The 23585-nt window shown below is 39.9% G+C and overlaps 1 protein-coding gene across 1 annotated transcript in view; it reads left to right on the top strand.

The window, feature by feature from the left end:
- The first annotated feature begins 353 nt into the window (after positions 1-353).
- The window catches only part of ABHD17C (abhydrolase domain containing 17C, depalmitoylase), a 30638-nt gene continuing 7406 nt past the window's right edge, over positions 354-23585 (top strand). The window contains exon 1 of the mRNA XM_009971509.3: positions 354-1726. Within this exon, the coding sequence (XP_009969811.2) occupies positions 1194-1726 (533 nt within the window). The 5' untranslated portion in view covers positions 354-1193. The remainder of the gene's footprint in view (positions 1727-23585) is intronic.

A 23585-nucleotide genomic window follows, 5' to 3' on the forward strand; every position in this document is an offset into this window, starting at 1 on the left:
GCGGGAGGTCCGAGGGGCCGCCCCGGGGAGGACAGCGCGGCCCCAGCAGCGAACACCCCCAAACCCCCCCCGGTCCCCCTCGGCCGCTGCCCCCGCCGCGCATGCGCCAGAGGTGGAGGGGGGGGGGGGGGGGGGGATGGGGGGGTAGGGAGGTCGAGCGCTCCCCCTGCACGTGACCGCGGCGGCGGCGGCGGGGGGCTCCCTTAAAGGGCCAGGCGGCGCGCTCCCCGCGCGGGCGGTCGCGCCCCGCTTTGGTCTGCGGGCTCCCGCTCACCTCCCGCCCTCCCCCATCCCCCTCCTCCCGCCCCGCCCCGCCCCGCCCCGCCCCGCGCACCTGCTGGCGCCCCGGCGCGAGGCCTAGGGGGCGGCCGCGAGCCGCGGCGGGCGCTGTGGGCAGAACCGGGCACCTGCGGCGGGCGGCCCCGCTCCGAGCCCGTAACCCGGAAGCGGTGCGGGCTGCGAGGAGGGGGGAGAGCGCCGGGACATGGCCGCTGCCCGCTGCTGCCTGCGCGCCGCTGCCGGCATGGCCCTGCCCGCCGCGACGCGTGGCTGAGCCTCTCGACCTTGCCTTCCCCTTCCCCTGCCCGACGGGACCCTTCCTCCTCCTCCTCCTCCTCCTCCTCTTCCCGACGCCGCTTGGGCTGGGGGCGGTAGCGCGGGGCCGCGGCTCCCCGGGGGCCGGTGGCGCGGCGCGGCGCGGTGCGGGGGAAGGGCCCTTGCGTGGCGTGGCTGCATGTTCCCTTCGGGGGGCCGGCTCCGGCGCGGGGGGCGTCAGGCTTTAATTGTGCAGCGCCGTCCTGAGCCGTAGGATCTGGGAGTTCATTTTCTAAATGTGGCCATAGACGTGTGATTTATTTTTTGTGAGGGGATCTGGGGTGGTGGTTTAGAGAGTTGCATTGACTAGCATTAGTTGTGGGGGTTTTAAGGGCTGGTTGTACTTCATTTATATTTTGTGAGGTTGTTTTTTTGTTTTTGGTTTTGGTTTTTTTTTTTTTTTTTTTATAATCACGTTTTCAGGCATTGAAGAGTCGCCCTGTTTTTGCAGAACGCTAGTTCCTCCAAGGTTGTCATTGTTTGCATTTTGGGAGGGCAGCTGGTAGCTTTGCAGGAAGGCGTGCAGGTTGCGTTGGAGGAGGGCTCTGGGTCGGTTGGGTTTGACTTCCTTCCAGCATAGTTTTTCCCCGGTGTCTCTGATGCCAGAACAAGGCCCCAGAATGAACGGTTTCTCTCTGGGCGAGCTCTGCTGGCTGTTCTGCTGCCCGCCTTGCCCCAGCCGCATCGCTGCCAAGCTGGCCTTCCTGCCCCCGGAGCCCACCTACACCGTGCTGCAGCCTGAGCAGCAGCAGGAGGCTGGGGCGGCCGCCGGGGCAGGGACCCCGACGGGCTCAGGCACCTGCAGCCTGCACTTGAGCGAGCGGGCGGACTGGCAGTATTCGCAGCGGGAACTGGATGCAGTGGAAGTGTTCTTCTCCCGCACGGCTAGAGATAACAGGCTGGGCTGCATGTTCGTACGTTGTGCCCCCACCGGCCGGTACACGCTGCTCTTCTCACATGGTAATGCTGTGGACCTGGGCCAGATGTGCAGCTTCTATATTGGCCTTGGCTCCCGCATCAACTGCAACGTCTTCTCCTATGACTACTCTGGCTACGGGGTGAGCACTGGCAAGCCCTCTGAGAAAAACCTGTACGCAGACATTGATGCAGCTTGGCAGGCCCTCAGGACAAGGTAAATGGATATTGGGGAGCAGGTGTTTCTGTATCTCCATTTTATCCTACTAAGTCCAGTGTCCTCACAATTAACCTGCTGAGAGGTGAAGGGGAAGGGTTTGTAGCTGGTTTGAGTTATTTCGATGGCCTCACTAGGTGTTCTATCAACAGCTATGATGCAATTTGCTGGATGGCTTCATTTGTTCAAATGATGCACAGACCTTCATCCTTGGGCTTTTTCTAGATTTAGGGGGTTATTCAGCTGTATTATATGTTGGTCATTGCTTCACTGTGAAAATCTCCATCTTGAGCAGGAGAGATAGCACTGGTTGCAGTTTAAGCTTGCAGGGTGCAAAAAACCCTTTGTTCAAAACTTGCCCACCAGTCTACGCTTAGAGGTAACCGAGGTGAGCCAAAGCTTTGAGTGAATTTAGCAGTGGCCTGGGCTAGTGCTTACCAAGAAACTGCTGGTGTTCTGTGATGCATCTGGGCTTTCACACAAGCTCGTGTGACATAGATGTCTTTCTCTTTTGGCAACCAAACAACTGTTATCAAATTGGGTAAGGTAGCAGGGTGGAAGGAAAAAGTGTTGACAGGTGGAAGTAGAGCTGGGGATTCTGCCAGGAGGAGATGCCGAAGTAGGTGGCGTCCAAAGGGATGGAGCAGCAAGTAGAAGGCTCTGGCCAAGGTGGCGTGGCTGATAGGAACAGGGAGCCCTTGGCTTCTAGGAAATCCCGAGCAGAGCTGCTGCTTCTGGCTCCTTGCTACAACTGATTGCCATCCCTGGGCCTCTGTTGTTTCTTCAGTCCACAGAAACCATGAGCTCCTTTTGCTGTTTCATAACTGGTTCTTGAAGTAGGACCTCGCAGAACGTATCCTGAATGAGCTTTAAAAAGCTTAAATTGTTGCAGTAGGGCAAGAGAAAAGAACGATGAATGTTTTCTATTCTTGGCTCTGGAGTTGTGTAGATGAACTTGGCTTATGTGAAATGAGTATTTAATATCTATCTTAGGGATATGTGCCAGCTTCAGAAATAGTGACAGGAGTTGTTACTAATTTAGATAATTGGCTTTTCAAGGATCCAGGGATTGGTCAGTTGTGGAGTCCAAACGGCTTTTGACATTAGTCTGTCCAAGTCACGTTAAGAGCATGGGGGAGAAAGGTGTAGGAGGAAGTTACCCTTTCGTAGCTTGTGTTTTGTCTGGTGAGCAAACCAGATTCTGGGTTCATTTTCCAGGACTCAAAAAAAAAAAAATTTTGCTTGAATATACATAAAATGGATTTATGTAAAGAAATAATTTTGATATTCCATATGCAGAATAAATTATTGAATGCCACTGTTATACATGTGGATGATGTAAATAAGGTTTAAGGGAAGAAAAATGCTATGTCTAAGCCAAGCCTAGTTAATGTTTGTCCTTCAGTTGCTGTGTTTTCTCTCTGTTTCACTTAGTGTTTTGTTGATATTTTTTCATTAAAGCCTTCTAGAGCCCTGAAAAAGTGCTTTCATATCTGCCTGGAAGTACACCTGTCTTGACAGACATTTAGTACATGTTTAAGATCTATGTAGATCCAGAAACAAGGGATTCCTTCACTTAAGTCTTTTGGGAAGCGTGACCCAATAGGCAATGCCAATATGTGCCCAGTTTGCTCTGAGAGAATTGGGCTCCTTCTACTAAAGTGTGATTGGAGGAAGTTTGTAATTTTATATTGGAGTCCTTTCTGTAGTTTATACAAGGTTCTGCTTTCCTCCTTAAATTGAGGCATTTAAATTTGCCAACTCTTACTTTGCCATGTTTGTAAGTCCCACATCTTAGTGCTACCTTGAGAGTACTGTTAGAGTCATTGTGTTATCATTGGTTGGATTTTTGGGAGCCAGAGGAAATATTTTAGGTGCCCAGTAAAGAAATTGGTTACTGTAAAATGTAAACAAACAAACAAAAAAATAGATTCTGTCTATTAACAGATGACTGTCTTCATAACAGGTGTGAGCTGAAACAGTAGGCTTTCTGCTGATGAGTACTCTAAGCAGTAGTGTGAACTTTATGGGACTGATCATTTCTTAGCCTTTTGATAATTCCAAGTGGCTTACAATTAAGTGAAATATTCTCCTGTAAAAATGCAGGTCTGCTTCTTGAAGTAAAATGGCATATTATATAATTTCTGCTGCAGCAGTTCATTGGCAGCTTCCAAGAGTTTGTGTATGCTTTCATTCCTAATGCAAGTTCCTAACATTTGGCCTGTAGTCCTGTGGTAGTGAACTGTAATGAAAAGTTAAAAGTGAAGTCTTAAAATAGGAGATGTTCACTATGCCATTGAAAGTGTTTAGTCATCTGTGCTAAGTTCTGTGGGTAGCTATTGCTCCTCTGAATCCACCAGATGTTCCACCTGGCAGCAGAAAGGAATCGTTAAATCGTGGAAGTCTGTGATTTTTTTTTTTTTTTTTTAATTATGCTGGTGAAGTACCACTGATACGCTTCCAAATTAATATTTGCTAAGTATTTTGAAAGTTGGCCTGAGTAAGGTGGGAATTAACCCAACGCTTGGACAAAACAGGTTACTGCCATATTTTAGAAATGATGGTGAGCTGACTGTGGTTGCAGACATGGCTGCAAATTTTCGCTCTATTTTTTCAAGTTACTGAAATTAGGATCTTGCTATCACATACACATTTAGGTATCAAACCTTACATGACAAGTTACTATAAAACTATATTGTCAACAGTGGATGAAAAATAAAATCATCAACTTTTTTTGTTCCATTTCAATTATCAGGCTGTCTTTGGAGAATCAGTGTCAACTATTCTTTGTTGTTTTAGTCTTTGTAAAGAGCAACTTATTTTCCTTAATTCTAATCAAATGAGTATCTCTCCTCATGAATAAAGTATACTCTCAAATGGTAATTTTACTAATTATTATGTCTGAATGTTAACTGTCTTTCAGCCCAGGTTTTTATAGATGTTCCTTCAGAGGTCTAACTGTAGCATTGGTTGCACAAGTTCCAATATCGAGTATTAATCAGTAATTAATTTGGGCCTTCATATGTATTTATTTCCAGTTGATTAACAAACTTCCATCTAGTATCTAAATGTTTCTCAAAAAGAATCTTCTGTTTCATTGCTTCAGATGACATTTTTTGTGAATGTTTTATTTTAGACAGGTTGGTCTGTTTCTGCTCTGTTCCAAAACCAGAATCAAATTGAAGAGAAGCTGTATTGGACTCTGTCTTCTCATGGTCCATGTGGTTTTAAGTTGCTGCTGTTTATTCAGATGTGATTAACTCTTATCCTAATATCTGATTGACTTAGTACAACATCTGCACAGAATGACTTGATTGTCATCCTCCTCCCCCCTTTCCTGAATCCCACATGAGAAGGTTGAACTTTCAAACACTTTTACATTAAGACAGTGTACAGTACTTAAAAACAGGATACACACTTAGGGTTTAGGTGCAGTGCTTAAGCACAAAACCATGATTGCTTTTTGATTGCATGCTATTTATATTAAAATCAATTTGTATTTTCTCTAAATCTTTGGAAAATATTTGTGAAATGTTTTTAAATCCCAGTCAAATGAAAGAAGGCACTTCTCCACTCTCTTTGATTTTGTAGTAGAGTATCAAAGAAGAGAACCTATTAGTCCATCTTTTGGTTATTGAAAGGAGGTGAAGAAAATGTAGTTAATAAAATAGAAGAGCTGTTCTTGTTGCATTTAACAAAACACACCTTGATGTTTTTTCATGGTGTACAATATAAAGGAGTATAATTTCTTTCTATTTAAGTTTTTGATAAATGATAGATGTTATTGTAATGTTTAAATCCTTCATTCTCAAAACATGCACTTTTGAGTTTTTTTCAGTCCATAGGAGAGTCCATAGTTCATTTCCATTTTTCATTATTCTTGGTCAACATGGCACGATGAAAGGAATTGAATTGTGAAATAGTATAATAAAATGTGGGGCTTTTAGTCAATGGATAGCAGATAGTTTGGAATGTTTAAATATTTTTTTAAACTTTTTTGCAAAATTTAATGTTAAAAAAACAAAACAAAAACCAAACCAAAAAACAACAACAAACCTTTTATTATATGGGAATTTTGTTTTTTGTGGTGCTGATTATCAGTCTTCTCTTATTGTCATTTCCTTTGTAGGAGCTGATGGAAAAGTTAGAGTTTTCATTTGAGTAAAATTAGGGAACACAGGTAATGGGATTAGACTAGAGTGGTAACTGATCTTCTGAGGCTGTGTCAGTTTAGTTTGTCTCCATTCTGATTTGCTGAAGTGGTTACAGCTTTCTAGGTGAAAAATAGCTTCAGGGGTTTTTACCTTGATTTAGCAAAATAGTTAGTGTCTATTTTTTTTTTTTTTTTTTTGCAATGGAATCTTCTTTCACCAGCCCTGTGTTTCTGTGCATGATCTAACCTGAGTTCTTTAGACTGAATACTTGGAAATTTTGATAAAAAGTTACCAACTACTTTCCCAACAAGGCCAAAGGCAGTGCTTGGCAGAGTCACAATAAATAGCCCTGGTGTAATAGGGTTCTCACTGTTCATGGTGCATAACCTGGTAGATTTTTCTGTCATTGACTTTGATAGGGTATTTCCCACTTTCAGTGTTTTAACAATGTTGATACAATGTCTGCAAAGGGTTGTTTGAAGGGACTGTTCTCTAAACCTTAACGTATTCTATCTACCGTGGTCAGTACTTCAAGAAAAACTGCATACAACTTTGCTCAAAAATAGAAACATATGGAGTAGTCTCCTGTTGTTGTCTGTGTAATAAGCAGAGATTAATTCAGATGATGAGCATCCCAGGGACAAATACCAACTGTTTGAAACAGGTGCTCTGATGTTCAAAGTTATTCAAAATGTTTACTGAGCTTTGGTGTCATATTACATAGTTTAGTCACTGAAGTAAAAGTAGTTTTGTTAAATATTTCCCTATTTCTGTCAGGACTGCAAGATCAAAGCTTGTTGTAAAAAAAAAAAAAAATCATAAAAAAAAAAAATCACTGTCAAGAATGTTTTGCAACTTTTCTTATTTAGGAAGAAAAATAAGCTGCCAGATAGCCTTTGGCTAATAATATGTGTTATCCTGAGCGTAAATAGTCCTGAAATTCAGCTCCCTGAACTGGAGATGTTGGTTTACCCTGCCATACAAAGGTTGTAGGACCTGGTTTTCAACATTGTCAAAGCATTGAACATAAAGGTTTCTAGAGGAACGTGTTGTTAAATCCTACGTGCTGGAGTAACTAAAGGTTTCTGTCTGCTCTTTAGAGCTAAATTGTGTGAAGTATGAGAAAAAGGCAAGCTTTTTCCCTTTCTCACTCTGGATAGGGAAGTGTGTCACCTTTTGAGACTGAGCTGATGGTTGCTGCACAGCGGCTGCTTGACCTGTGCGTGTTGCTGGTAGCACTTCGATTAGTTCAGTTTGTTCTTAACAGAGGAGTATGAGCTGGACTGTATAAACCTCAGTGGTTTTGCTCTGAAACCAGGGTCAATCTCCAGTGCATTGCAACCTCAAAAACAAAAAATTCCTCCAAGATTCAACCTTTATCCTTTTGTTACTCTGCTATCTTGGAGTGTTTCTAAGTGCTGGGCCAAGTTTATGCTAACTCATTACTTGTGGACATAAGTAAAAAGAAAAAAGGAAAAAAACAATTAGCAGTGCTATCCAGAACTATAGATACATGTGGGTATAGGTGGAGAACATTTCAAGTTATGAAAGTGAGTTATCTGCCAGCAACTGGGCTTATGGGGAAAACTGACACTTCTTGAACAAATGGATATTTGTATTTCCGTGTTGAATGAAGAAAACAAGTTATTTTCGGTTTCCTGGGTTTCTTGGTCCTGTGATGCTTCCCCTCATGGGGAGATAGACTAGTACAAAGGCAGTGCCAAGCAATTCGCTGTTTGGAGCCTAACTTCTGTAGCATATGTCTGAATTTCATATTTCGTTTTAATATGCTATTTGCCTGGGGGAGAGAGCAATGTGACTGTGATAACTTTTACTTGTAAACCCTGCCCCAAAAACACTTTTAAGCAAAATATCGAGAAATCCTCGGTTCCTCGGTTGCTTTCTCTGTTGGCTTTAAAGTCAATAGTCTCAGAATTTTGTAGAACTAATAAATTAAATGAACAAATAATAGCCTTAGATTTTTCCCCCTAAAGCCAGTAATAAATTTAATTAATAACTAGCACTTCCTTCTGCCCTTACTCACAAATACAAATCGATTACAAGGCTGCACTGGAAGCAGTTGAAAGAAGTCGTAAAATAAGCTGCGAATGTGGTGTAGCCTAACGCGCTTGTGCATGTACAGGCTTGCCTTTGCCAGTTAGCCCCTAAAAAGGGCAGAAATCTATCTCTGTTGATTAGGAGATAGTTTCAGGTGCCACTGCACTTGGGAGAGATTGAAGATGCTTATCCATGTGCAAGATGAGAGGTTCCTTGTGCTTTCTTGGAACTAAGAAAGGCACATCTTTACAACTTCTGAATGCTGGTGGCTCTTAAATGTCTACTCATGTTAATTTGAGTATACATTGACTGTTCATAATGATCTGAAATAGAAATAATTAAGGACTGTTTTTTGTCTGACTCTAAAAACTTGGGTTTGTATCGCTAAAATACAATAGGTGGACAAACCTCTTGTATCTATAAGAGCCAGCGGACAGTGGGTAATTGAGATCGCTAGAGACTAGTAGTTGTGAATTGAATAAGCAGTTTCATTGATCCATTCGGTACTACTTCATCTTGACCATCCTGATTTCCAGTTTTTAGATGAATGATTTACACTGGTCTTGCGTGCTGAGCCTGACATCTGATAATAAAGCTGAATTTTACTCCTGCTCTCCAACCAAGTGTTTTGTTGGTGTGGGTTTTTTAATGTGTCACGTTTTGTGAGCAATGGAAGTGTGTGATTGTAAAACCGGGAAACTCTATGAAAGAATTAAGGTGTTTTTAGTAGAAGGCTAAGAATGTAGAAGGGGATGAATAGTGCATAGTGTCAGCTTAAGGACTGAGGAACATATTTGCATTCTTTATTCAAAAAGCTAATTTGAAAAAAATGGGTTATTGTGGCATGTTTGTGCATGAAGCTATGCTGCCTGCAAGCAATCACAGAAAGGTGCAGATGTAGGCCAGATGTATAATGACAGTGTTAGACTGGCATTATCTATATCTGTATCTTTATTTTATATTTTTTTAACCACTATGTTAGCTTTACAGAACAAAGCTTCTCCTATTGGCATTTAACATTGTGGTTAGATTTGCTGACCATGAAACCAAATAATACAAAGGCACAAAATTATGCTAAACAGTAGGATCTGGCTCAGTGCCCACATACCTTCCCACCCTTGGTTTCATGTCTCCTGGTGAGCACATGCATGTCTTTGGGAAAATCCCTATAATCAGGAAATAAATCTGTAACATCTCAACTTTCAATAAGGGGAATTCTGTGTGGGTTCACAAATGGAAAATGATGTTGATGTGGAATATGAGATTTTAAGTTAGTATACTTGCTTCAAAGTCCAGAGAGAAAAAATTAAAGTAGAAATAATCTCAGAGTATTGTCTCTGGTTTTTTTGTACTGAAAATTTGTTAGAAAAACTTAATGTATGCTTTCTCTGACAGTAATATTATTTATGGGTACGGTCTCTTGAAATTCTTTCTGGGTGCACCTTTCAAGATGAAAATGCTTTTTTTAACTGTTAATTTGAAATTAGTCGTTGGTTTAGACAGTTTTGGGTATGCTTTTAGGAAGATCTGTGGTACCGTGCGTGATTAAAAAATCCTGCTTACATGTAGAAATGTTACTTTAAGAACTTTGACTCTTGTGAGCCTTGATTATCTGACAAGGCATGCTGCTGAAACAAGCTTCGTGCATCAGTGTCTGGCAAATACCCCTTCTCAAGGTATGCACTGTCAGCTAGCAGCTCAAAGATATTTTAAAAAAAAATTGTTTTTACAGGATGCTGCCAAATTTCTTAAGATCCTTGTATGCTAGACCAGTTAGATTTAACTTTGTGACATGGTATGGCCTCTTCTTTTTGTGTACAGCAAATGAACTACCATGGAGTAATGGATAATGGGATCCAGCAAGCTGAAGTTGTGATCTCAGAATTTTTAGACGTTTCTCAGGAAAACACCCTTTAAATAGTATGGCTTGAAATGTTTCTCTTAATAAGGTTGTTTAGAAAGGATTTTGCTCAGATTATAGGAATTTTCTGGACATTCATTCTTTCTGCTGACTTTTAGTTAGCTTTGCTTTGAAAGTTCTCACAGAACTTGAAAAATGGTGTTCAATACCGGCAAAGAAGCAAAAGCAGCTATATATTTTTGCCAGTATACAGATAAATTGAGATAGGGTTCGACTTATTTTATTGTTATTCCACGAATTTTAACGGCTATTTATACTAAATTAAACAAGACACTTTTTCTTAACTATTACACTATACAATAAATTGCAAGCCTTAATAATATACAAAATAAGAGAAGCCAACAGTAATACAGGGGTAGACTTCTGTTGAGCATTTTGCAAGCAAAATGGTGTATGGAACTATCTACACTTTAAAGGAGATTTTGAATAGGTAACTTGTCGCCTTAAGCGTTGAACTGGTTTGTTTGTACAGATCTTAATCTTTGTCCCATCTCTGTATAGTCTGCCCCAACATCTGATGAATTTATTTAAGTAGGAAGTTGGCTGCATGACAGCCTGGGTAAAGTGGCATCTTGCAAGAAAATCATCTTGTTCTTGAAGCATGTTCTCTGGGGCAAATTTACAAAAGTCTTCTCCAGCCTGCTATTTGTTCTTTCTAGCTTCATTTCTCACAAAAGTGTGTGTATATTTTGGTGTGGTGTTTTGTTTTCTTTTTTTTTTTTTTTTTAAATGAAGTAGCTAATTTGGTATAGTATTTATTTTGGAAGTGTTCCCTGGACAATTCTTACCTTGAGGCAGGTGGTGAAGAGCCAGTCAGTCTCCTTTCCTGAAGACTGGAATGTACCTCAACTTGCATATTAAATTGTATCTTGTACTTTGTTCAAAATGGTGGGGTTTTTTGTTGTTGTTGCTCCCTACTATAAAAACCTTGTCTATTTTTTTAGTAAAGCATGGGTTTTAATGTGTTTTAATAATACTACAGAAAAAGTTATCTGCCTATGAGCATCTTATCAAGTTTAATCAACTGTAAAAGTGCTGGAGTTGTAGGAAGAGATGGGGTAGTATTTCAGCTACAGTTTTGCTATTTTTATGCATACTAGTTTATAAACATGTAACCTTTGTCTTGGACTGGTTAATAATTACACTGTGAGTTAACATACATTGCAGGCATCTCTTTCTGATGCAAGAAGCACCTTTCCAGGAGTCAGTGCAGTAGTTTAAGATATTAAGTACTGGTTTAACCTTAAGCCTGACCAGTATGCCCTAAAAGGTTTTGTCTTTTGCTGAATCCCTGCCAGCTCCAAACTTCTGTTTCTCTGATACAGAAACCCTCTGCCTTCTCCCATGAGCTCTTGCTAATTGTTCATTAATGTGATGTTCACTTCTAAAGCCCTCTGTGCCTAAACCCAGTACAATTAGTTCTTTATCCTGTTTTTGAAATTTGTACTAAAAATCTATCTGATAATGCAGAAGTTACTATCTGTGAATGAATATATACACAATGCACAAATATAGTTGTCTTAAAAAAGAAATTATTCTAATTTGTATTTGCATTAGCAAAGAACAAAGATGGTAGAATGTACATGAATATAACTTGGATCTGAATTCTTGATGTGAAAGATAAGATTGGCATAAATCCTCAATGTTCACCCAGTTTTGTAGTGGGTGAGAGGGTTGTAAAGTCTCCTTGGTTTATCGAGTTCTTTTCTACCCAGAGGCTGAGCAGGCTCGTGCCAAATATACCACCCTTCCAAATGGGATGCCCTTCTGTCAAAGCTCATCTAAGATCTGTATACCATTTTGCATAGAGCACTGAACAGACATCATTGATATAAGTAAGATCTGGCACCTTCCAATTATTTCATAAATTACTATTTTCATCCAAAAATACACTTTAACAATGTTCATAATGACGAACACTAAAACTAAGGATCTTGGATGTTTCTTGCCTGGATGTAGTTCTAAACTTGTTGCATTTCAGCAGCAGGAGAAACCGAACCAAAGAGTGTTAGTCTCTTTAGTTGGACATTCATGGCAATTTTCTTTTTTTTTTTTTTTTCTTTCATACTATGAAGTAGATGTTAATTTGGAATAAAGGAAGCAATGTTAGTTTAAATTTAACTAATTTTATTACTGGGATTTTGAGGGAGATAGGAAGAGCTCTATTTAGCAGACATTGTCATTTGTTACTCTGTTTTTCTTCTTTCTACTATTCCCAGTGCTGCTGTGCAGTAGTCTAATGTGAACTATATTCTTTCTTGCTCTTCACTGTAGAACTGATCAGACTTCCTCTTTAAATATTTTTTAAAGTTCTCATTAAATATTTCTATTTTGCCAATGTCTTGGAAGCTTTCTGGTACTAGGAGGAAGGGAAGAGCTAAATATGAAAAATGTGTGTTGGAGGAGGAAACAGCAGTAGCTTATAACTAAAAGTGCATGTGTGGTGAAATGGTGAACTGCAGAAAACCTGTGTAGCCAAAATGTTACTATCCAGACTGGCATTTGGCCATAATGTAGACATGAATGCACCTACTTTTCCAAGCACTGCTCTGTTATCTGTTATTGCAAAAATAGAAACTCCAACAGTACAAGACTTCTTTATGCTATGCTGGTTTATTGGTAGGCAGTTTAGTGCTGATGTGGCACGAACTGGAATTGCTAACATTTTTTCCTGCATAACCAGTTGTTCAGGTAGAGAGCCTGCTTGCTACAGGGACTGCATCACAGATACAGGCAAATAGGATGCTGAATAACAGTAGGAAGCCGTTTCTCTTTTCCCTTTCATTTTTGGTTTGGTTAGTTTTTTTAAATTTTCTAAGATTCATTGGCAGGTCAGTTTTACCGGATGAATTAATGCACTTCAGTGATTGCATTAACAGTTGTTCTTGATCGACCGCTAGGTACTTCTTCTTGTAGAGCAGCTAACTGTTAATTGGTAAGCATCCTTTTCTGAGGGGAAAAAGTTGACTAGCAAGAAATCTTTCACCAAAAGGACTACAAAAGCAATTGGCCCTCTTATCTCTCTGTTGGCAGAAAACAAAGTATGCAAATGTGCTGTTTGACCGTTGTTAAAACCTCTTGATTTGCACAATCTGGGCAAAATGTATTTTGCACCATAGAAGCTCAGATGATGCTAGATAAAAAAGCTGGATAAGCTGAACAAGTGTATTTGATGTGATTTCGGGACTGAATTTTCTGATGTGAGTTTAGGAGAGTTTTATGTGAAAGTTAGTCCTTTTCTGAATGTACAGAAGTACTATTTCCACTTCTTAGATTAAAATTTGTTACTTTAAAATAGGTTAAATTTACTGATAGTTAATGGGTTTGCATATAATTAAATGCAGATATCTGTTGCTGTAATAAATTACTTTTTTGTGTTCTCTTTTCAAGTTCCTGGATAGCACAAAGCAGGTTTCCTGAGCACTTTTAACTGAACAGAAGTGTGCAGGAGAAACTGTGACTGTGTGCTAAATTTTATTGTTCACAGTCCTAAGTAGTATTTACTGGGAGAAGGGAGGGGGGATTTAGCCCCTGGGTTTGTGATAATAAAGACTTTGACTAGGAAATTTGATTTTTAAGCTCTGAACTAGTTATCTGTGGTCTGCTGTTTTAGAACATCTGGTGCTGTTAATCCTGGTGATTGCTATGCATTTTTTTTAATCATCTTAGCTTTATATTGACTGTTACTGGGGCCTGAACTTTCATTGTGCTAAAAGTTCATTAAAGGAACGTGTGCAAGATGAAAACAAAGTGTAAAACAGTGCAGGTTTAAATATAGGCTAGATAATGTATAGGTTTTGTGAAGCAACAGGTCTTTAATCCTGGTACAGTCAAATCAGCCCATCTCTGAGCGACAGGGATGGAAGAACTTGAGGATGCTTATGAAGAAAGGAGTTGATGAGTCTGATTTTAAAAATCAGAGTGCCAATATAAAAATGGCACAAAGAAAGAACACTGAGGTTTTCTTGTTTCTGAAAAGATGCTGGAAGAATCTTTTCTAGTAATAGATTGCTTTCATGAAATTACTGTCTTCCATTTGGCAGTTATCACTCTTGGTATTTGTCAGAATATTTAACGAACCTAGCTGAAAATGGGTAATTGAGAGAAGACAGGAGAGGCTCATCAGGAGAGTAATGTTTCTCTGTGAGGCTGTGAATTTGCCACTTTGAAAGCAGATGCTTAAGTGTGTACAGATTCACACTGTACTAAAGCTCAGTATTTGGAGCAATTACAAAATTGGTATGTGTGTTCTCCACTTATCTGGGTGTGGGGGAAGAATAGAGGTTACAGTGTCACCCAAGTAGGATTTCTATTTCTTCCTATTCCTGATTCACGAGGCATGTCAGTGCTGAGGGAGTGCCTGTTGTTTTGATTTTGAAATCAAAAGAAAAAACTGCCTTTCTTCTTTTAAAACTGTGGAAATGGTTAGAGTAACTCAAAGAAACATGAAATATTTCCAGAGAATTAAAGAGGACTATCCAGTCAGGATGTGTGGTCTCCTGGATAGCACAGGCCATGACGCTGCTTCACTTGGCTTCTGCATAGAGCACCTCAGTGTTTGAGATATTGCATATCTTTGAGAGAAGCCCAATCTTATTAAATAACTTAATTCTTCTACAGTGCTTGAGCATATTAATGTAAGTATATAAGGGAAAGAGAAATCCTACTGCCAGCTGAGTCATCTTCATATAATGCTGGCTGATAAAATATTCATATACTGGGGACAGATGCATTCATCTGCAGTCGGTTCTTTTTAGGAATATTAGACCAGTTCATCAGTACTAATCACTTCTGTATCAGGATCTCTCTGCCATTCTTGTCCTCCATCCTGCCTTTCTGCCCTCCCCTCCCCTTTCTGTCAGAGACTCTCAAATCGCTGCCAGAGCTATACTAATGCTTCTGGATGGGAAGAAATGATGCATCCAGTTTGTCTCTCTGCATACTTGCAAGGCCTTATCCACTCCAGCTCCCATGTAATCCTCTTGGACCTTGGCTCTTGTGCTCTGTGGGAGAGACTGTGTTCAGATTTCAGGGATCTTTGAAGAACAGTGTGAAAAGGGCTTTAACTTCGTCTGCTGTAATAGGATTTCAGATGCAAACACCTGCTGTTTGTTGAGACAGTTCAACTTTTTCTTTGTTCTCCTCTGTTAGCTTTATGGGGATAATACTTCAGTCTTTTTTATCAGCTTGTTTTCTGGATATAGTTATGATTGTAAATGACAACAGGAAAATGCTGTATTAATGCCACATATTTCATGTTTAATGACTTGTAAGCTGTATCAAAGAATTGTAGAAAAACTAGTCATGTAATGCTGTTAATCTTTGAAAATGTGAGGTTCTCTGTAAAATTTATGGATGAAATAGCTTTTACTTAGACTCAAACATAAATACAATTACAGTGAATAGGTGGAAGAGAATGCGAAAGGAAGGCAAGAATGGAAAAGAAGCCCAACAAAACTGAACAAACAACAAAACAGAAAACCCCCCCACAAAAGAAGTTAAGCAGTTAGCTGAATTAAATCAGTGGTGGGACTAGTTACCTGAGTAGTTACAGGACCAAGCCCTATAGGTATCAAAGTTTGAGTGGTCTGCTTTGATTTTTTTTTTTTTTTTTTTTTTATCTAGCCTTCCTAATATTAGTCTCCAAAGGATTAATTCCAGTTTAGCAAGCCATTTAATTCTTCTAGAGCATCTAGACAACTGCCTTCAGCAGAATTTATATATACATTTGTTTTAAGATCGTTATGTTGGGAATACTCCTTTTATTACAGTGTGTATAGCGAATCAGCTTTGCAAACCTAGGAGTGTGAAATTTTAGGTGAGCTTTGCAGTTTGATTGCAGTTTAGGGTTAGTCTTGTTTCATTATATGCTTATACAGTGATAACTGTATTTTCAGAAACTGCAGCCCGATACATTTAAAAGATTTAACTGGTGCCATCTCTTTTTGTCTTGACTGTTCTGGTTTATGCGCTTCAGCAATTGTTCCCCACTTTGTGAGCAGCTGAGCTGTACCTGGCAAAAGGGTAGAGACGTTGGAGATGGGTGGAGCAGGCAGCAGCTCGGGTCAAAAGCCACTGCGCTCCTCCTCAGATAAGTTATCCCAACACATGAGTCAGAGGCGTAAGTCTTGCACAGTTGCAGCTTGTGGCAATTAGTGCTGCGGCAGGATGGGCTAAAACTGTTGTGTGGTGTTATAGGTATGTAGGGGTAAGGGAAGTATATCAGAAAGTTAGTGTTTGATGTGAAAAGGAGTCAGGGTAAGAGCAGTGCTCGATGGAAGTGTCAGAGGTGCTCCAATAAACAGATGGGAGTACTAAAAGAATAATGCAGTGCTCCTGAACAAAAATGCTTTGAGAACTGTTGGAGAGCAGCAAGATTGCTTCCTCCAGGCTTGTAAACCCTCAGTCTCCCAGTGCTGAGCCAAGGGTGGTGAGGAGGGTTATGTGATGGGCTTGGGAGGTGAGCCAGAATGCATTGGCTTACTGTGGATTTTTAGCCTCGGGAATAAGGCAAGGCTCTCCGGTTTGGAAGTAACTGAAATCTAAGAAACAGCTATGAAAGCACAAAACTTGTGGGAATGCATAACCAGTGTTAATATTTGCACTCAGTTTTTTTTTAATACTTCCCAGGGAATCAGTTTCTGTCATAGTTTGACATGTACTGGTTTTAACTGAAGTCTTTATATTAAAAAAATACTGTGTATATGGATATCATAAAATCTTTCTTGTTCTTCATAACAACCCTTATAGGAGTACAATTTTAGGGAGTAGTGTACCTCATTTTTTTCAGCTTTTGAGTGCAGGATATCCGAAGTGAAAGTGAGGCTTTTTTCAAGAGTAGAAGGACTGTTTGAGTTTTAGTGACATCTTGTTAAATGTTGTGAGGAGTATGCTCATCTGTCTTAGCTCTGCTGTATTATCAAACACAGAGTACGATGCGTGCAGCTGAAATAAAAATACCGCAACAGGATAGAGATGAGATAGAGGTTGGGAGTGAAGATAATGAATTCCTCACTGCAGAAGATACTATAGACTGAGCTTCTCTGTGAAAGTAACAGAATTTTCTCTGCTGTCTCAGGTTATTTAAATGTACCTCAGAGACTAGCTATATAGATTTTGTATACTGGTTACAGTAAAGAGTATATAATAGAATGTAGCTGACTGAGTTTTTGTGAATTATTGATGCTGTGGTCATGAAGATAGTTCTTAGTGGCCAGTAAAGGTTTCCTGTCTTTGATAAATAAAGCTTAAGACTTCTATATTCCATGTTTATTTGCTACAGAGCATCTTAATTAAATGCAAAATACTTTGCTAAAGTTAACTCCAGTGCTCTATTTTTAAAGTAACTGGAGTGAGAGATTAATTTTAGTATGCCACCTACCCATTGTGTCGTGGGACTAAATGGTGTAAATCAAGATTGCTCTGAGAAAGCACTTTGGGAGATGCAGGAAACTGAGTAGAGAGCATGCTTTAAAACCATAATCCTGTGATACAGTGCTGGCTTCAGAACTCAAGCTGATTTCTAAGGTTGCTAAAGCAAAGAAAATTGGGGGGGAGGATTATATTTGAATGTATTCATGTGTTTAACTCTTTATTTTCACTGTTACTAGTTTCTTGTATGTCGATTTACAGTACGTTTGGATTGCATTTGTTCCTATGATTGGGGAAACAAAATAAGCCCCCTACATTTAGGGTGGGTTATTTAGGAATTGACTTAGGAAAGTGCTCCCTTCCTCTCCTTGCATGAATGCGCACCGAGTATTGGAGTGTTATTCACCTTTTGTCATAAAGAAGCGGAATGGTAAAGGTAGGAGTTCAAACAGAAGGCTCAGCCACATCATTGCTCATTTTTGTTGGGTGTTCTACAAGAGTCTGGTTTTGCTTGTCAGTGGCCTTCTTGCTAACTTTCACTCAATGTGAAAAAATTACTGATTGTAAAGGCAAAGTTATTCTGTTTTCTTATATCAGCATGCCCGTGGCACAAGTTACTGCTTAAATTTCAGTGTACACTTAATGACAACCCTGTTTCCTCATTCCCTGCTATCTAGGGAAAAGAAAACAAAACAAACCCTCAGTCAGGCAGAAGCAACTGTTCCAAATCTGTTTGTTGTTTATACATACAACTGCTAGTTCATGTGGTAGACAAATGAGCAACCTATCATAAACCAAACACCAAAACTTAGTATTCTGGGTTACTGTGGTGATTAAAAGTCATGTTATAAATACAGTTCAGTTCTCAGTACAAGAGAAAACAAAGGAGGCTCTACTTTGTAGCTCTTTAAAAAAATAAAAAAATGATTTGCAAGCAAAGATTGCATATTTTCTGCCCATTCTGTCTTTTGTATCTCAACATTTTGCACCTGTTTGACTAGCTTGGAAGAGATTTCTTTCAGAATGCAAGTTTGCAGAAGTCTTCTTTTCTGGCTGATGATGTGTCCTATCTATTATTTCTTCATGCTCCTATATTTCACTTCTCTTTTTACTCCTATTTCTAAACAATGCTTGAAAAATCAGAATGGATAGATGCGGTCTGACTGCAGTTGTCAGACAACCTCTGCTATGAGATCATTAACTATAAATGGTTGTGAAGATAGAGCCTGATTTGTGAGTAACAGAAGACAGACTGCAGACTGGACCTGCACTCTGCTGGGTTGCTTCACTGGCTGACAGTAGGGTGGTGGTAAATTGCTTCAAAAATGTGTTGTGCAGGACAAGGACATGGAAGTGCTGCCATGGTGTGGCATGAAATCCTCCAACAAAATGGGTGTTGAAGGGAGAGAAGGAACTGCTTTTAATGGTGAAGCTGGGGCGGAGAAAGGAAGGGAATGGATTTGTTGTTCAAGAGTACTTGATTTTGCTCTGAGTCCTGATCAGATTTACTTTAGGGAAGGTGTTTCCCACTTCAGAACATGACATCTTAAGGAGCCTGTGTTCAAGGCAGTTGAACACAAGGTAATTTAAGGTTTTAAAAAAGGAGAATTTCTTAGAGGACCTAGTGTTATTTAGGTTTTATTTAAAAAAAAAAAAAAAAAAAGACACCAAACCCTCACCCCAAAGCTCGTTAGCGTAGATTAGCATAATTCAGTTACTTTAAAATGTAATTTCATTACAGTTTGTACCAGAGACTGCCTTGAAATAGCCTTCCTTTACCTACCCTGGTTGTTCAGGGAAAACCTGCTGTGGCTTCACTATTCTGCAGTATATAGATCACCTGCTTTTGTCATGATTGCTTATGCTCACCAGTGATATTTAATACGCTTGTTAGGACTTGGTTGAACTTTGAGCACAGTTCTCAATATTTCCTAACAGATCACTGATTACCACAAGACAGTAATCAAGAAGCAGTTGTGATTCATGCTTCAGTATAATGCAGTGCAAATGATCATCCAAAGAAGTGCCTAGAAGTTGCTTCCACTTGATCCATCTATTTATATAAAAAGAAGAGCTGGTACATCACTGGATTGGTGCTACAGTCACATAGGCCAGCATGCCTGTGTAGTGGTGTGATATTTGCAAATAATGAGCGTCCACAATAGCCTTTAAGAGGGCATTTTCAAGAGTCATAGGTTCATTCTGTAACTCCAGTATTAGCCTATATTGATTAGCACTGGGATTTCTCCATAGCATAACCAAATGACTATCTGGTGTGGCAGTAAAATAATAGTGATATAAAACTGTGGCAGATTCCTTGATTAAATTTCTCTGGCAGCCATTGAAATTATTTTGAGTGTGAACACATTTGTGAAATTACTTGTCTGCTCCTGTGACAGTGTTCTGGGACATATGCCAAAAAAACTTGTCCCTTTTTTTGCAGCTTCATAAGCCAGCATACTATAGAAACCATTTTTGGCTCTTACTACAATGAAAATATGAACTCAGATAGAGTCTTCTGACCTGAACTTGAATCACATAGTACTTGTAGACTTGGACAGGAAGGAAGTAGAGGAGGGAGAAGACAATTTAAAGAGAATTTAAAGAGTCAGTTTCAGTGTCTATTGTGCTCAGTAAGACAGTGAAGAATTTTAGACCTGTGTTTGTGTGAATTCAGGAAACTGGAGTGAGAAACTGGCACGGGAACTTTTGCTGTGTGCCAGGGTTTCCTGTGAATCTTGAAATAATTCTGATTTTTCTCATTTGACAGTTGTTGTTATGGTTAACACCAAAAAATCCTTAATCTAATGTCTTGCTCTCAGTGTTGGCATTTAGTCTGAAAATATGGTGTAATTTCTGTGCTATTTTGGCTGACCTGCTGGAGTGGTTCTTGCTGAAGCACAATGTGAAATTCAGTGTTTTGTTCCGATATTGTAAATTACTTGCAATAATGTTTGACTGAACTTCTCCTGTTGAGTTTTTTTGACATAAAGGTTCTGCAACATAAACTTTTGTTCAAGGTATGCAATCTGCGTGTGGAATTTTTACTTAACTGAGGATTTTTGGTTTTCCTTTCTAACCCCCAAATTAGGTTTTTAGATTTATACAAAATTAGGTTTTTAGATTTATACAAAATTAGGTTTTTAGATTTATACAAAATTAGATTTTTAGATTGATACCAGCTTAAATAGCCACTTATTTCTGAAAATGTAGATGCATATCCGATGGAAGTATATAATGATGCTATAGAAAAAACTATCTGTGTTTCCTAATAAGTGATCAAAATTTCTCTGGATTATAAAGTTTGGAAATACTCTATTTTGAGAAGGGAACAGGTAGTATGTTGTGACAAATGAGTTTCTATAAACAGGAAGAAACATAGTTGAAGACTAGCTTGTGACGATCTTACTATAACTGAGCACATGTATGTTCTGGTAAAAATAGTCTAGAAGTCACTGTTTCTTTCCAATCTGGCATGATTTGTGTCTTTCCTGGATTTTCTTTGTGTCTTGAAAATGAATTATTTCACTGGTGTTTCCCTTGATAGGGGAGTGCATAGTTCCAAACTCAGTCTCCTTGCAAGAGTGCACAAGGTAGTTACCTTGTTTTCCTGGCCTATCTTTATATGCTGTGTTGTAAGGAAGAACTGGACCACCAGTAGCCACCATAGTTTAGTGGCAATTAAGCAGTAGATCTCAACAGCATTATGAAACGGGGTTGTGTAGTCAAAACACTCTGCCTAGATAGTTACTGTGACTGCTTTTGAAAACTAATTTGTTGCTGTTGCTATATCCCTGCTGTTCTATATGCTTTCCAGTTTAGGTAAGGGGTATTGGTGCAGCAAATACTATAAAATGTCAAAACTGAAAATATAAGGTGTGGCTAACTTCACTGATTCAGTAATCCTGAAAAAAGAACTGGCCTCCTTAATGAATATGTATTTAGCACCTTTGAGGATTGGCACAGATGCTGTAACTTTGGCCGTGAGCGTTGCAGGGCTTCAGCTGTATGACACGTCTGTAGTCCCTGAAGCAGAATTTCACTAGTGCTTTCAACTGAGTGAGGAGAGAGTAAAAATAGCAATGGTAAACTTTCCATCTGTATCACTCAAAGCTGAAGCCCTGGAGGCGGGGGAGAGAGTCAGTATCTTATGCTCATAATTAAACATGCTTTATAACAATACATAGTTTGTACATAGTGTTGTCAGCCAGAAAACATGAAGTACTTTACAAAGGCAATTGATACCATCATCTGTGTTGTATGAGGAAACTGAGGAGGGACATGGCCCGAGCCACAACCACACAGCTAAGCAGCTAGAACTAGAGGTGATTGTGTCCCCTCCTCCTTCGCTGTACTCACTGCCAGCAGTGCTCCCCATCTCCTCGGTCCCACGGGCCGGTCAGTGCGGCAGTTCCTTATTACTTTGTGCAGGAGTAAGCAGAAGAGTCTGGGGTGTGGATTCTTAATAGCCAGTTTATGTGAGCATGAACTATGTGCACAGAAGGAGACCAGAATTGCTGGTAAACCTAATTTGTATAAATCGAGGCAGTAACACAGGGCAAAAAAATCCCAACTGTGTTACTAGTAACTGTAGAGTGTGTTGGTGCCTTAGCTAGACCTGGCCTGGCCTGGGAAGTTGTAGGTGCAGATAGCTGTACTGCTTGTGAAGAAAGCTGTGGGTTTTGTCTGCACGCATAAGAAACGTAATCCATGATCCACACGATATACTTGGGTTATTAAGAGTAGACTAGGCTGGAGAATTGGGCCACCTGATAAGTCTTTGTGGGTAAGGGGAAGCAGAAGTGCTTGCATCATTTTAAACGGCAGTAACTTTGCACTTCTCAGTAATTGACTTCCCCTGGAGGAAAAAAGCATGCCTGCCTTTTTTTTTCCCCGCCTTTTTTTTTTTCCCCCTCTTTTCCCCATTGTCAAATCAGCGTTTTACATATGCTCATGGTTAACTGTTTGAATTGCTTCCTACTTTGTTTTTGCTAAAAGCTGGTTTTCACATTGCAGTGTTGCCTTGCTTGTTTTGAACTCTAGTGGGCTCCACAGGAGAAGTGCAGGAGCATACCCCTAAATTTAACTTGGGTCTCCCACTCTGTTGGATGGAGCTCTGTTTCCACAGAGACCAAAGCTCATGTGTTTCAAGGAAGATATTTTTAGGAGCTGCTGTTTAGCTGGTGGAAGGGCTTTCTTCCTTAATAGGAGAGCAGATTGTAACAGGATTCTTCTTTTCTTGGAATGTCTTTTGCTTTTTTTTTATCACATTCTTTCCTTTTTTCCGTGTCATTTAGTTTCCCTTTCATTGCTGCCTCTTACCCATGTCTGCTGTTCCTCTCTTCTGTTTCACTTTCTGCATCACTATTCCTGTTGTTCAAGAATCTAATACAATGGAGTTTGCAGAGAGTGGGGAAGGGACCCGGCCTTTGTTTAAAGCATACTGTATTTTAAAGATAAAATCCCCGGGTCATTTTGTACCTCAGTTGAAGGGTGCTTGCTGAGTCACAGCTGGGCAGCGTTCGTGAAGACACAGAGAATCACGGAGCCAAGCCCTGGCCTTCAGCTCTGAGAACCTCACTCATGTCAATTATTCATGGACCTTGCTTATGAGTTGTCATATGCCCTTTGGCCTCTCAATAAATAAATTTTACATGTAGCTGTTTCTGCTGATGTTTGTGGTAAGCTTGATGTTTCACCTTCTGATTGATAGTCTAATGGTAAAGGGTTTAAGAAGACAAATCTGTTACAGTAACCCTTCTGTCTTGGAAAGTTGGACTGTCCCTAGCTAAAATGGTCCAAGAGATTGGTTCAGTTGTCCGTCAGTAGGAGTATAAAGCAGAAAAGACATCTGACCTAATGACGCGCTACAGGTGCACTAACTCAGTGTCCTAATACTTTTTTAAGTTTTGGGTTTTTTTCTTTCAAAATTGTCACATTGCCTTTCTGCAGTTAAATACTGAATAGTTGTAGCACTTATTTAGTGATGAAGGGCTGCTTTAAATGTAGAGATCTCTGTGGTTTTTAATTATGCTATAGACTGTATCTGACTTTAATTGGCATACTATGAAATTAAAATTGTTTCTATCTAGAGTACCCATTGCCACAGCAGCAAGGTGCTCCGCTTACAATATGAGCTGTTTTCAGGAACAAAATAATATCAAAAGGTGTGAATCCAAAGCAGATAAATGTTGAAGAAAATTGCTGTACTAAGGCTGTTGTACATGTTGAAGGAATTCTCCTACCCTATGCTGCCCTGTTATCTTGTGATTCTCATTCATACATCTGTTTCCATATTTTGCTTAGATTGTAAACATTTTAGAAAAAGGACTTTACATTTCTTGTGATACTAGAG

Source organism: Tyto alba, unplaced genomic scaffold (assembly GCF_018691265.1).
Source record: "Tyto alba isolate M040663 unplaced genomic scaffold, T.alba_DEE_v4.0 Super-Scaffold_41, whole genome shotgun sequence".
In the NCBI taxonomy this organism is placed as follows: domain Eukaryota; kingdom Metazoa; phylum Chordata; class Aves; order Strigiformes; family Tytonidae; genus Tyto; species Tyto alba.